At 39.2% G+C, this 15,123-nt stretch overlaps 2 protein-coding genes across 6 annotated transcripts; one reads left to right on the plus strand and one right to left on the minus strand.

The window, feature by feature from the left end:
* The first annotated feature begins 1,633 nt into the window (after nucleotides 1–1,633).
* LOC108063654 (uncharacterized) lies at nucleotides 1,634–3,858 on the plus strand. The gene has a single exon (XM_017150808.3). The coding sequence runs from the start codon at nucleotides 1,665–1,667 to the stop codon at nucleotides 3,774–3,776; it is 2,112 nt and encodes a 703-aa protein (XP_017006297.2). The 5' UTR covers nucleotides 1,634–1,664; the 3' UTR covers nucleotides 3,777–3,858.
* Nucleotides 3,859–4,671: 813 nt separating this feature from the next.
* LOC108063621 (uncharacterized) lies at nucleotides 4,672–13,276 on the minus strand. 5 transcript variants are annotated; one of them, XM_070217672.1, is made up of 5 exons: nucleotides 13,155–13,276; nucleotides 8,598–8,940; nucleotides 6,830–7,044; nucleotides 6,147–6,340; nucleotides 4,672–5,563 (listed from the first exon to the last, which is right to left on the minus strand). In XM_070217672.1, exons 2-5 carry the CDS (start codon nucleotides 8,869–8,871, stop codon nucleotides 5,368–5,370), a joined length of 879 nt encoding a protein of 292 aa, XP_070073773.1. In that variant the 5' UTR covers nucleotides 8,872–8,940; nucleotides 13,155–13,276; the 3' UTR covers nucleotides 4,672–5,367. The 5 variants fall into 5 exon arrangements, with proteins under 5 accessions (XP_070073773.1, XP_070073772.1, XP_070073775.1 ...); XM_070217671.1 differs by lacking the exon at nucleotides 13,155–13,276 and adding an exon at nucleotides 8,994–9,201; XM_070217674.1 differs by lacking the exon at nucleotides 13,155–13,276 and adding an exon at nucleotides 8,994–9,195 and having other exon boundaries at nucleotides 4,672–5,539.
* Between the last annotated feature and the right edge of the window lie 1,847 nt (nucleotides 13,277–15,123).

Raw genomic sequence — 15,123 nt, forward strand, 5'->3', positions numbered from 1 at the left:
ATGGTCATTCCGGTTCCGTTCCCGCTTTTTATATCAGAAAAATCTAGATTGCATCACGAATGTAAATGTACTTAGGGATCTCGCTAGCTAATTTCGTAGAAAGCCAGTGCCCTGCTCGGGAAATCATATATCATCACTCTCACTTGGAGTCTTAAAGGTCTTACCGCAATTATGACTAGTTGCGCAGATAATTGGGGTCTGGTGCCAAGTAAACATGACCAAGTCTCAATGAAATTCAAGGTCTGGAAACCTGTTGTCATGTTTTCTATCTCCAGAACATTGTATCTTGTTTGCGCCTCACGTTTCTTAGCAAAATACCTTTTCGTATTATTTTGTAAAAGATAAGGCTGAAGACAGTTTTGGCAATAACAAAAACATTTGCCCCATTTTTGTAAAAATATATACCTTTTTTTAAACTATCCAGTTCTTAGGGGAACTGTAATCAAGTATGAGTCATATTTAAAATGTCATATAACCTACAAATTTCACAATTTTGGGAAAAAATATCTGTTTCACCATAGTAATAAAAACTTCAAGATATTTTTGACTAAAATAAATCCTCATTGTATATTTTAAAAACTAAATAAACTTAACAAATTAAAATAAAATATTTATTATATTATTAAAATTAAAGTATCCAAATAAAGGTATTTTTGTACCAATTTAAAATAATTTTTTATTACCTCAATAAAACGGTCTTGTTTTATTATCGGAACCTCTACTAATTTAGCTTAGTGTTAAGTCACCGATGAAGATATGCCAGATGTTATTTTGCGACTTCTCTGACCAATTTGTTTACCACCCACAAAATCTTATTTTCTGGCTAACGCCACCTAAAATTATTATCAACAGAAGCGAATTGGCTTAGTGATAAGCCAGTTAAAACCAAAACAAACTCGGGCAGCAGATCTCCGAAAAAGAGATATTCGGGCACAATTTCAAGAGCTGTTTATTTGTTTGACACTGTTTTGTTGGGGGGCGTGCCGTGTATGCAATATGCGCTCCCACGACCAACAAATTTTTGTGTGTTTCGGAACTTACATAACTCAGGTTTGTGGTTATTGGTTTTGGTTAAACGGAGTAGAGGAAATGAGGTGTCATTGTGTATCAAGCTGAGATAATACTTTTTAGATATTTTGTATTTTTGATATTATAGGTAAGTAATTTCGGAGAAAACTTTTTTAGAGAATAATATTTACTGCTCCATAAGTAAGCCGCATAAACTTTATTGGAATTGCTCAGGTTTTATAATGTTCTACTGATATGATTAACTATATGATCTTTATGATGGCATATCATAAACTCTAGTAGAGAACCCCAACATTGTGAGTAACATTCTCAAAAGATCTACCGCCTGGAATTTAAACTAATGGACTGCTAGTTTTTATGAAGCTTTTGGCACCTCCAGAAACTTGTTGTCCATCAGAAAGTTTTGCCCGAGGTTCAGTGAACTAAAATGCGACTTATGAATGAGAGTCGCAGACAAGTGAGGGCTTTTGTTGCGACTCCGCAAACAAAAGTGCAAATTGTTTTCCAGTGAAACCTGAGCGACGCACCCAAGTAAAATGGTATTTGGTATTTTTTGGCAGGCAAACATCGGTGTTGGGTGAACCGCAACGAGTTAGTTGCGTTTTTGAGCGCGTCGTCAACGGACTGAGATCGAAATGGAGCTGCCAGGAGTTCTCCTTTTTATAGTTCTGGGTGTCATTCGTATCTCTAAATCCCTGGGAGCTGTTCACGATGAGCTGCCTCAGTGCGGATTGCACGGCGTCTACAGGCAGCGACAGAGTCTCGTCGATTCACCCAATTATCCGGACAATTATCCGGTGAACACCTGCTGGGACTATGTAATTCGATCGCCCTACCGTTGCCCCACCAAGTTTCACATTCAGTTCCTGGACTTTAAGCTGGAGCTGTCGGAGAACTGCAGCCGGGATTATCTGGCCATCGGGTTGAACAACGACGGCGACGACATGGACGTCCTGTGCGGTCAGGTACTGGGCATCAAGAAGTATCACACGCCCGATGGAGTCCTTCGGCTGCGCTTCCTCAGCGATGATTCGCCTTGGACGACAAACGGTGGGTTTCGACTGCTCATCACTCGCTTGGCCTGCGAACGGGAGGATTTGGTGGCCAGGGGACTGGACGGGGATGAGGACGAGGTGGCTGTGGACGGGGACACGGTGCAGGTGAGCGCCAAGTCGCCGCCAAAGAAGCTGCACCATCACCACCACCAGCAACAACAACAGCAAACTCCGCAGCAGCAGCAGCAACAGGAGCCTACTTTCAACTTTACGCAGCCAAATCGCTTGGGTTTTAACTTTGGCTTGCCACCTGCTCTTGGTTATCCTGCAGGATTTTACCCACCGCCTGCAGGATTAGCTCCCCAGCACTCACCCCCTTGTGCACCCCAGCAGCAGCAGCAACAATTGTTGCAACAGCAGCAGGAACAGCAGCGATTCCTGCAGCAGCAATTCCTGCAGCAACAACACCTCATGCAGCAACAGCAACTGCAACTTCCTCAGCAGCAACAGCAGATCCTACAGCAACAGCAACTGCAACAGCAGATCCTTCAGCAACAGCAACTGCAACAGCAGCAACTTCAGCTGCCCCAGCAGCAACAGCAAGAGTTGCCCCTAATTTCCGATCAATATCAGACCACATCCTTTCAACCGCATGCCGTAACGCTCAAGGATTACGATTCCCAGACCTTGCAGCAGTTCGGTGGTCAGTTGGATCTCTGCTGTGCCAGCAGTTTCAATCAAAATCACTTCTATCTCTCCAGTCCCGGATTTCCCAGAACTGTTTTGAACTATCTGCTGCCCAATCAGCAGAGGGATTGTGTTTTCTACATAGAAAAGAGCTCGCCAAATGTCTGCCGCCTGAGGATACAGTTCAAGTTCTTTGACTTCGGACAGAATTCAGGAGGTTTTGGAGGAGGAGTGTCTGGAGGAGGATTCAATGGAGGGGGATTCAATCAGGGAGGAGGATTCGGCGGCCAACATAACTGCAATGGTGACTTCCTAGAAGTGGATGGTCAGCGCTACTGCGGCTGTCGTTCCGGCTACATCCACAAATCGCATTGGGATCAGGGTCGCAAGGCGCTGCGCATGCGCATTGGTCAGTCGAGCAGCACCACCTCGAATGGCTTCCTGCTGGAGATATTCCAGGATCAGGACTCCGATGGCTGTCGGCAGGATGTTGGATCCGGATTTGGCCTGGGTCTTCAACAACAACAGCAGCCTCAAAGAGGTTTGGGTGTTGGTTTAGGAGTGGGTTTGTGGCCCCAAGTGGGCTTCCAGCCTCAATTGGGTTTGCCCCACCCACAGCAACAGCAACTTTGGCCCATGCAGACTGGTTATCCTGGCTTTGTTAGTAATTATCCTTTGCCCTTCGCGGCTACTCCTTACCGAACGGCCAGAAGGATTTCCTATGCCCGCGGAATCGATGCCCAGCAGCCTTCGCGAGTGGTGGAAACGAACTCTACGCGCAAGGAATTCTACTACTTTGATGGCGACGAGGCCTTTGCTCGTACCGCCTTGGAGGATGAGGCCGAAGACAAGGCCTCTTTGGGGGTCTCGACCCAACCGCAGTCTCATTTACCATTGCAATCCCAACTTAAAACCGAATCTCCAGTGGTCACAAAAGCCTTCGAGCAGAGCAGCTGCTCCTTTGACTACATGGAGGTCCTAAAACTCTCCGTCGACACTCTCTGGTTGACCAAACCCTTGTGTTTTTCACCTCTGAGAAGTTGGTTTCCCAACATTTTCGGCTAATTGAGAAATAAAAGCTGGACTATTTAATGTAGCTAAAAAATGTTTTTAATTATGTAAAAGATTTTTGAAGCAATAAAAAAAACTAGGGAATTTAATAAGCTGTTTATTTTATTTATTTTGAGTAGAAGAATTTAATGAAAGAAATTTTATTCTTGGTATAACTTTTGGAAAGGAAACTATTTAATATACTCATTATTTGTTACATGACAATGATTTCTAAGATTTCCCTGCATTAATCAGCGATCTTAAGCCTCGGCATCTGAATTTCGCCAATTGTGTTGACGTCATAGCAAATGTATGAAATAAATATTATAAAAAATGCGCCTTTTCACTTCGCTTAGTCATCGGTTAGAGGTTTACACGCTCGGTGGTCATTACCAGCCAGAGGCACGAGTTCCCTCTTATTCCCTCAACCTCACCCCACCCCCATCTTCACCCATTCCGTTGTCATCCACAGATACAGATGCTTTCCAAATAGATAACCACGTCGCCACATTGTTGACTCAACAAACACTGAGCAATAGTTGGCCGAGAATCTCAGCTCCATTCAATCTCAATGTCAGGGTGGCGCTTTCGCACTTCCGAAGGTGTTGGTTCGTTTACAATCGCCGTACTTATGTGGGATTAACAAAGACTCGGATTTGTAATGGAAATGGTAGAAGTCAAGGGGTCTAATACTTCCCTAGAAATTGTTCTAGAAAGTGCTATTACAGAAGAAAAGTCCTATTAGTTTATAGGTATTTTTGAAAGTTATTCGTTGGTGAGTTTAAATATTTTTAATGTTTAAAATATTAGTTTAAAAAAAATGGTTTTCATTTCATTCATCCAAGAATTTTATAATTTTTAGAAATTGTATAGCAACCCTCAACGTCAATTGAAAAACTCGCAATCTCCATTTAATTGCACAAGACTAAACGTATTTTATAAGTTTATTTGAAATATATATATTTCTCGACTTTACATTAGAGATAGTTTGATTTAGTAAATAGATAATACGTACACATTTATGTTAATACAATTTAATATTCTCGTATATACACATTGATATAGCATTTTTGGGTTTCGTGGTTCCATTTATTATTTTATAATACTAGCATAATGGACCGAGAGACGTTACGAGACTTTTTAGTGATATGGCAACGTTTTTGCAATTTCATGGATTAGCACACGCAACGACCACAACCAAATTAACAAAGGGAGCTACTAGAACTTTGTTTATTTAGTTAGTTAGTATATACAACACATTGAGAGTTATAAAAGTTTTAATTGTCTACAATTAGAATTAGGGGTGGTGGGGCAAGGTATTAGGGTATTACTTTAAATTGCCCCACAATGGGCTGTATTCCCTACAAGATAACAAGTTATTTTTAGTTCTGTTCGTTTAGTTGGATAGTTAGTAGTTAGTTAGTTAGTTAGGCTAATTGTTAGTGCTTGTTGTTCTCCAGTTTGGCGCTCGACTTTGTCAGCAATGTACAATTGATGCTTGGTATACATATGTCAGTGTCCTGTCGGTGTCTGGGTTTTTGTTTCTTGGTTTTTTTTGTTTCCTTGGCTTGCTTTTGTGTACCGTCTATGTCCTGCATCCCTCGCCTTAGCCCAGGAATCGTATGTTGGTGAAGACCGCCTTGGCAGGACGCTTGCGATTGCAGAAGTTAACCGTCTTGCTGTGGTTGCCCTTGCGATTCTCGTGCAGATTGACCAGCAACTTAAATATATCCTCCTTACTCGGCGTGCAGGCATATCGCAATTCCGGTTCATAGTTGCTGTTGATAGAATTCATGTAAGAACTGATAATGGTAATGGTTATGTAGTTAGCAAAATCGTTCACGTTTCGGCTATCAGTAATCAGTAATCAATAATCGATCTCTCTGTGGGCGGTTGGGGGATTCTGGGTGTCTGCCTTTCGGGCCTAAAGAGACTCTGATAAATGCATTACAGTAAGTTGTTCAAGTTCAATAGACTACTGTGGGTTGGAAGGCGGGGATGCTCCTGAAATTGCCATTAATTCTTTGCATTCTTTTGATTTTTTCAAGGGTCACGCTTTGATCCAAATTGAATTTACACGATTTTTTTTTCAAGAATTTTATCTCTTTTCTCTTAACAATTTTTGTACATTGTATTAAAGCAAACCCTTGTGCTCGCAAGTAGCTTAACTAAATTCCACTTTAAATTATTCTGGCAATTTGAGGATTTCCGGTTAAAACTCTTAGAATAAGGGATTTATTTCTGCATTACGGCTACTAACATTTACTAACTACAAATGATAATTGGGGTTGGGTAATTAGCAATCACTGGAACTCATTACAGTGCTTGGGGGATTTTCGGGATTGGTGTGAGAGCGTTTTAAAAGAGATATGGAAATCAACCTACCCGCGATTCTTGTTGTGGCGCTTCCACGGATACCTGCGATAGTAGCGCGAACGCTTGGGCTTGCTCTGGCCCAAAACCAAATCCTGCACGGCGTTCTCCAAGTCGGCGTATTCCTCGGCTCCGGCGGAAGGAATCACGGCCTCCGGCTCTTCCTCCTCAACGTAAACCAGGGGCAAAGTTTCCAATGAGGGATCCTGGACGAAAAAAGGCACGCAGAAATATTTTGTTGCATAATACATACATACTCCAAAAGCATTATAGGAATATTTTAAAATACTAAAAAATATACAAAATAAATATAAAAAAAAAAAAAGACTAAAAAACATGTTATTGTTATTTAAATAATTTAAGAAAATTTTAAATTAATCTAAACCATTTTCTTATTATAAAATACTTAAAACGTTAAACCAAAGTTCTTTATTTTACATATAAGATAAAAAAAAAAAATTCTTTTATTATTTTTCCTATTTTTTTACTTGCATACTAAACAGATTTTAAATTCTAAATGTTTGACTAATATTTTTTTGCCCAGGCCGTTTTCTCTTTCATTTTATTCTTATACCTTAATTTTTGTATGCTTGTTTGACATTTTTTTTAAATATGATTTTTTAAAATCGTTTTTTGTTTCTGTGTAAGTCACGGCTTTTCCCATGAAAATTCGCGAGCTTTGTCTCTCCACTCACCTCTAGCATTTTCATGAGCAAAGCGGATTTGTCCACCAGTTCCTGCTCGGCCCGCAAATCCTCCTCCATCTTCTTGAGCACCTCGAACTTGCTGGCCAGCTCCAGTTCATTGTATACCGCATCGGCGTAGTCGGGGCCCGCAGGCGGAGGAACCGCAGCCAATCCGAGTTCCTGGGCGTGGAGTAATTCTGCCGTGAAATGAGCAAACCAAAGTTCTTATTTGCGATTTGAATGTTTATTCAAGCTGCCGCTAATCCGACCACAGCCACGCCATTCCCATTCCCATTACCATTCCTCCACTTAAATCCCCCCGTCTCCTGCTCCTTGTCATCGGAAACTTCCGCCGCTTGATATTTGAAAGTTTGAATAGTTTGTTTGTCTGTCTGTCGACTGGTTGCGAGGAGGCCTCAACATGCTTTCCCTCCCCCGGAGGCCCCACTGTCGTTTCAATGAACTGGCGGAAATTGACTGGCGGCAATGAGTTTATGGCCACAGAATTCAGCCCTTGGCGTTTTCCCCACTTTTCGACCATGTCCGTCAGTCAAGTCAGCAGTCATCGCAACTCCTTGACTGCCTTTTGTCGCTTTTGGCATCCAGTCTGCCCATCACTGCCCACTCGGTGTCCTTTTTAGGATTCGCAGAGTACTATGAACCCACGCAGATCAACAGTAACTCTTTTATAAAAATACAATAATTTTTGGCGTCAAAAATAAATCATTTGCTTGTTAAAATCATTTACAACATAATTTTGTATTATCTGTATTATTATTTAATTGTAATAAAATCTGCGTCCACCAATTATGATATTTGCCACCTGCCTGAATAATTATTTACGTTATCATTTTGTAATATTTGTATTATTATTTAATTGTAATAAAATCTGTGTCAACCAATTAGCGTAAAAATAGATAGTGATTTTGATAATATTTAATGGAATTAGACTGTCAGACACACCTTTAATCTTTTACAATATTTCCAACTTTATAAATCGATAATTGTGAAATTTCCAATCCATTTACTCATGTATCAAATGACTTGGAAAACAAGTTCAGTTATCGAAAATCCAATATGACATTTTATTGCAAGCTAGGACAGGGGGGCAAAACGCAAACGTCGAATCAAATTCGTCAACAAATTTGAAAATCTATCCCCCTCACTTCGGTGGGCGTGTTAAGTGCTCCGCACAAACAACACATATTCCATATTGTTCGAGGACAACAATTTGAGGCACTTGAAAAATTGTGCACTGACCGAAAATGTTCAGCGACCGGTCACTATGGCCATTGTGGATGCGGATGGTGGGCGGCGGTTACGGCTAAGTGCACGCCATGTGCCACCCTAACTCTTGGTCCACCCCTTTGGATGGGGTCGCCTAAAAGTCGGCAAGCCGATAATTCGGTTCGGCAGAAGAGATATTCCCGGAAATTTACCTATTAAAGCACAGCGGAAATTATAATGAAATATAACCTATCAAGCTAAGATATGGAATGTTCAAAATTTTACATTTCCTGAGATATTGATTTAAGTATAGACAGTTTGTGCTGCTCATTCTCTTCTTTGAAAAATGCTTAAATAGATTAATCACCATTACTTCTCTTTATAACGTGTAGAAAACGATTTGGAAGAAAAATGAATTTAAATGGTCTTAGGATGTAATCCTTTTAACTCGAATGGGGATTAGCTGATGGCTGGGAAGGCTGCTCGAGGCCAAGTCAAGATTGCAATTGCAATTGCAGGAAATGCGGTAATAGGGATGTTTATGACTTACCATCGCCGGGATCGTAAACAGCTCGCTCCTGGGCCTCCTGGACGTCCAACGAAGGAGCAGCTGGTGCCCCGCCGACCGCCACTCCGAAAATGGGAAGATGCAGGCGATGTGGCGGCCCGGATGCAACTCCCTGGTGGTTACCCACTTTCTCTACCCCTGCTCCTCCTCCGTTTGTCGAGGTCTGGGAGGAAGCTAAGAAGCCGGCGACGTGACTTGTCCCGCTGCCCAGGATCGTGGTTGCCAAGATGCAGAACGCTAGGATGTCGGGCTTCATGGCGGTGTCTCTGTGTTTATACAGCCTCTCCGGATGTTCTCGGGATTAATGCGCGGGTCGTTGATGTCTCTGCAAGGCAAAAAGTGGAGATGTATGTACACGAGGGTAATTACCATCACTACCACTGGCTAGGGATGGATCCATCCACCATCCGCCCCGTTAGCCCGTTCATGTGGGCGGATGGCTCTTTGTGTTTAAGCAAACAATGCGCATATCAACACGCAAACAACCGAGGAACACCCCAACCATCCAGAAAAGAAGACCGCGAAGGAAACTGAAAAAATGGGTTGTGGGTGTGAAACGTCAGAAGGCGTCTCTTAGATAACTTGGCGGCTGATTCTTGGGCTTTTGTTTTGCGAGCCGTTTAATCTTACTTTTTACGCCGAACTGTGGTGCAAGTAGCCATAAAAATTAATTTTAAAAATTTGGTTATTTGTATTTTTTTTATTTAGCTTAGAATTTACCACTAAGATTTATTGACTGCTAAATACATCATTAAATTAAAATATCATACTTTAAAGAAAGTTCATCGCCAGAAAAATTGTTATTAAAGAAATTTTAAAAGATGGCAATTTAACTATTTTTGTTTGGCATATCTGCCCTTTCTCATATTTTTTTGATTTCCACACAAATTCTTTCACTCTATTTTTCCATCACAGCGTTCTAGGTGTTCTTGTGCTTTTAATAATTTAATTTTTTTCCAGGTACTGCAATGGTGTTCATTGTGAAGCTTCTCTTGTAACCTTTCTCGTTTCATTTAATTATTATGGGACGTCGCTGACGTGGGCGAGTGGGCTTAACTCTTTCGCAGCGAATTTTCAGGCCATTAGCCGGGACCCGTGCTTGTTTGGGATCTGGAAAACCCGTCTGCTTTATTGTATTTTTTCAGTTTAAAAACAACCGCTTGACGAGCCTTATAAATGAGTTGCTTGCAATTTTTGGCACTTGTGGTCTCGCTGGTTGAGATGTCTAGAATCAGCTTAATTTGTTAGCCTAAGCTACAGAAAACAGAATAATGTTTGCCTAAACAAATTTAGACAAAGAAGTGTGAAGATTTTCATAAAGAAATCAGAAATTCATTATTCAAAATTAAAGGCTTCTAGTTTAATTGGCTTTACTTTTAGGTTAATTCAGTAAGCTGGTTAAAATCTGAATAAAGCTTACCTGAATTTTATAAACGGAAAATATTTTACCTTTATTTTTGAGCAAAATATTTTGTAAAGAATTACAAAAATATGTGGGTTTTCCATTCTTTAAAATTTCTTCCCGCCACAAATGTAAATAAATTGAAATTGTCTAAATTTATGTGGTTAATTAACCATATAAACCTGGCCAAATAAATCAACTCGGTCACGCCCAATTGAAATAAAAGAATCGTTCAGCATTGGGTTGGCACAGTTCATTAAAATTTTCTGGAGGAAGAGAACTTTTCTGTTGACAATTTTCTTTTCCATTTTGCGGCACGTTTTGATTGAGTTTGATTGCAAATTTTCGACTCAACTGTAGGCATACAATTTTGTCAAAATATTTGCGGATAAATTTCACTGATTATTTTCATTTTTTTTATTTTGTAAATTTTTAAGTGCAGCGCGATTTTTTGTTTTCAGTTAATTTGCAAAATAAATTGCAATTCGCTACGGGCATTTCCTGCAGAAAACTTTTTCAATTACTACGCTTCCATCGGCACTTTGGCATTTTGTGCGAGTGAAACTTATTCGAAATTGTGGAGGAGGGAACGAATTAGAAGTAAACAAAGCAAACACGAATCGTTGTCAAAATGCTTTAATTAACTTGTTGACACAGTGTCAAAAAGAGGACCGAACCAGAAAAAAAAGTTTCACCCTAGCTGGCGGTGTCCCCAAGGTAAAATGAAATTCATTTACCGGTGAGGGGAGCTTCCTGACTCTATATAATAAATGTCACTCCATTTTTACCTGTCGCCCTTTTTCTTTTTTTATACGTTTCGTTTTCGCAATAACCGCACGGCTAATTGCTAAATTGAGTTGAAGTATAACTGAAACGGGTCCGAACCCAAAGGAATATAGGCCCTGTCCTTCACTATTTCCACCTACGTACCGCAATGACAGGTGTAGTGCAAAAACGGCTTAATTAAGACCAAGAATGTGGAAAATACAGCTGGGAAATGGGAGTTGGACAAGTGCATCTGACATTTGCCGCCGGATTCCTGCCAATTAGACACGGTCTACTTATGTAATAATCCTGGAGAGAACATTACATAACTTTCGTACTTATTGAATGTGGCCATCTGGGGCACTTGTCGAAATTTCCACACAAAAGAACCAAACTCACACTTTATTTTCGAGGGTTACACAAAGTGTTGCAGCAGATTCAGAAGACCAGACGCCAATTATTGAGATGCAAAATGGAGAAAGGGGTGTTTTACTTCACTGATTGAGTATTGAAGATTTCAAATTTTGAGTTGAATTTAAATTTAAATCTTTAATCTTTATTATTTAATTGAAAGGATATAGGTGAATAAATGAGATTGATGATTTATTTATCGATTCCCAATTTCAGCGTATAATTTCATACTTTAGTCCTCGTTATCTTTGATTACTATAAAAAAATAAAATTTAATAATGGCACTACTTGCTCCTCTTGGGCAAGATATTGGCCTATTAATATAGAAAAATGTGTACTTCAAGTCAACTTTAAAAACTACGACAGAAAAGTATTGCCTCCAGACATTAATTCGATACCTTAAGATATACTTTCAGTTGCTATGTCCAGCTAAAAAAATAAAACACACACCGACCTATGTAACTAAGGTGGATGTAAGGGATAAAATCCAGTGGGATGCTGAATTGTTCTGACATGAAAACAGCTTTGGAACGCATTGAATTCTCAATGCTTTCGATTTATTTATTTCTTTAATATTTCTCTATGATTGCCAGGAATTTTCGCAGGTGGAACTTAAGGGGTTTGAAACCAAGAACGGGGTCGGGGACAACAATTGCTTGACAACATTTTCCGCAAATATTGATGCTTTTTTCTATTTGTTCTTCAAAGATTTTCATTGGTTTATTTACGCTTGACATTTATATATGGCCTTGGTGGGAATTCCTTCGAGTTATTGACATTGATAAAGTATTTATGGAATGCTTTGCTCAAAAATTTCAAGACCAATATTCTTAAAATGATTTGAAGCATGCCAATTGCAATGACATTAATTTATGATGTTGCACGCTGCGGTTGAGTGACATATTTTAATGCTTCAGTATCTTTAAATGTGTCTTCTGTTCCCTTTTACACCTTAAGCTTAGGACTAACTTTAATTATTCATACAAAATTTTGTTCATGAAATTTTCCGCATGTAATGTTTGTGTAGAAATTTTCATTTTGTTGGCTTTATAATTGAGCTGAGTTTAAGGAAATGTTAAAATGAATTATTATATGATTTTCTTACATTCTTTAAGCTCACATTGAAAAATAAATATAGCTTAAATCGATAAATAATTTTTGAAAAATTTATATAAAATTTAAATTACTGTCTATTTCACCTCTTTTCCATTAATAAAATATTAATTTTCAATATCCATATTTCTTTTAAACCAAATTAATAATTAAATTCAAAAAGGAAAGTTTTTATACAATTTTTGTTTTGAAGGAAGTTTATTTTTGAAGTTTAGTGGGGTATGCGAGATATATTATTTATTTGTTTTAGTTAGGTATTTTAAGTAGTACCTTATGCAAAATATTAATATTGAAATAAAACGTTTAAAATAAAAATTTAATTTAAAGTGGCGATAACGCGCTACGAATAAGTTATTTTAGAATAGAAAAATAAATTGTATAAAATAAGTTATACAATTGGTAAAGTACCACTCTAAATTTAATAAAATTTAAATTTTTTTGTCAATTTTTAATTTATTACAAAAGATTTGTCAGTTTTCCATTAAATAAATACACAAATCTATTCAAATTTAAAGAGTGTCCTGATTTTTTTATGGTTTTTGTATTATTTCATTTTAAATTATTGTTAATTGGTTATGGAATAAATGCACAGAATATTTTCAAAATATTATAGTTATATTGTCCTTTTTTGTGTTGAATATTTAATTTATGCACGTATTTTCCCTTTCAATGACGGCAATGTAATTGATGACGAAAGCGACGGCATTTCTAAGATTTCGCGTCACGATTTCGTATCCTTTTCAGTGAATTGGCTGGCTCGAATTAAACACAGACCACAACGATTTTTACGGGACATTTAAAGAGTTTTTTTTTAGGATTGAAATTCGAAACACACCGTTCCCACTCACTTTAAAATATTTATCTGGAAACCGTTCGAATTACTGAACCAGAATCTGGTTAAAATTTCAACTGTTGCTGCTACTACTTGTTGAACACTGCGTGGTTGGCTCGCGTAGCCGCCTCCTTTTATAAGGCCGGAACCGAAGTTAAACGCAATTCGCCATCGCCGACCGATGACGAGTGCCTCGTTTCGAAAGAGCCGAAGTCGAGGCGCCAAAAAATTGCGTAAAAGCTTCGCCAAGCTTTCACTGGCTACTCCTCCTTTCGAAGGAAAACCCATCGGGGATTTATCAATGAAATATTTTCGGCACATTTAAAAGTTTAGCGCCTGCTCCGGCGATATTGGCGAATGAATAATGTCGGAGGCAATTATTTAGCAGGGCCAAGATATGCGCTGCTAAGTAGGCAACAAGTCGCGAAATGGCGTCACGGGCTTACCACCAAAATAATCCGGAAAGGTGGACTGGTGGAGGTGTCCTTGTTGACAGTACAGCTTACGGAATATGCAAACCGGACGCGTCATTTGATTCTCGGAATCTCGCCGCTCCGTGGGTGTTCCCTGACCCCCAAAGGACCTGCCTTTCATGACGCTGCGGAAATCCTTGCAGTGTAAATGTAAATCCTTCTGCGGAACTACATAAAATTCGGAGAAAATAGGAGAATTATTGTCTCGGCCATACTTTCCTGTAAATTTGAAGTGTCATATGAATGGATTTACAAGTTAAACACCGATTCTATTTATAAACGATGATGGTGGTTAAGATATGGTGCTGTTGGACTTTAATAATTAGTTTCGGTTGGGCTTGTTTATTTGGGTCACGCTGATAAGAACTACAAATGGCAAAGCAGTAACATATATGCCTTAGTCACCTTTTCTAATAAGTAATTTATTAAAATATGAATTTAAATTTTAAAAGTTATTTAATAAGTTGCACTTATGACTGCATTATAATCGATCTACCATATATATAAATTTGGAGTAAATACATTTTCCCCCATTGCAGCCTGAATTTCAATCGTCTGACTTATGAACGCCGTACCTTGACTTCCAGTCCAACTAAAAGTCCATCGCAATACTGCAATCGCAGAATCGAGGGGTCAGGACATCCAGTCAGATGTCAACAACCGTCGCAGCCCCCAGGCCTTGAAGAAGATGACACTTTAGAGTGAAATTGCTGTGAGTAATGGAGGACAATCCAAGCGATTCCCCGATGTTTTCGTTATTGTTTCGAGGGTGTGTGTATGTTGTTTTGGCCTAAAAGGCGGCACAGGAAAATAAGCATATATAGGGTTTTCTTGCCAAATCGCCGGGGGCAACCGAAGATGACACTTACCCTAAGAAAACCAATAATAGCCCGCTGAAAAGTTTAAGTGCTCAAGGGCACAGGATGGGGGGCTTCCTGATATAAGGCGAAAGTCATATTTTTGGCCAAGACCTGGCTATTTTTAGCCAGTCTTATTTCTTTCTGGGACATTTTTGCGTTCTTTTTCGCTGCGTGGTAAGCGGCTTGTGCGACTTAAGTTGCATCGGGTTGGCCTGATGTCATGTCCATTCAATGGACATCGAATCAACCAAAATGCGTCACGCCCTTCGGGTTTGGCATGTGCAATCTCGGCATGTGCGCCGACGTGCCAAACAAATTGATAAATAAATTAGCTCAGCTAATTACGCTGAGATTTGTGGTTTGTGTTCCGAGAATTAATTTCACACATTCTTAAGTGTGTAAAAAAAAAATTAGCACAAAATTTTTTACGATTTACCGATTAAAAATAATAACTTATTTTAAAAACTAAAAAAATCCCATTAAATAATAATATGGTTTGTACCTTCTTTAGAGCATTTTGATGTGATATTTGGTATGTAAAAATTAGGCAACAAATTTAATTTTTTTCTAAGTGCACCAGTCGGTTTGGTTTCACTAAATCGATTTCCAGAACACTTTTAAGCCCGCATATCTTTCCGGTTCGCCCATCCGT

Source organism: Drosophila takahashii, chromosome 2L, assembly GCF_030179915.1.
Source record: "Drosophila takahashii strain IR98-3 E-12201 chromosome 2L, DtakHiC1v2, whole genome shotgun sequence".
In the NCBI taxonomy this organism is placed as follows: domain Eukaryota; kingdom Metazoa; phylum Arthropoda; class Insecta; order Diptera; family Drosophilidae; genus Drosophila; species Drosophila takahashii.

Bases quoted from the DNA above. Each gene is read 5' to 3' on its own strand.
- LOC108063654 (XM_017150808.3), top strand. From the start codon at position 1,665: ATGGAGCTGCCAGGAGTTCTCCTTTTTATAGTTCTGGGTGTCATTCGT.
- LOC108063621 (XM_070217672.1), bottom strand. From the start codon at position 8,871: ATGAAGCCCGACATCCTAGCGTTCTGCATCTTGGCAACCACGATCCTG. The intron at 7,045-8,597 runs GTAAGTCATAAA...ATCGCAAATAAG, and splicing joins TGTTTACGATCCCGGCGATG to AACTTTGGTTTGCTCATTTC. The intron at 6,341-6,829 runs GTGAGTGGAGAG...TTTTTCGTCCAG, and splicing joins TGCTCATGAAAATGCTAGAG to GATCCCTCATTGGAAACTTT.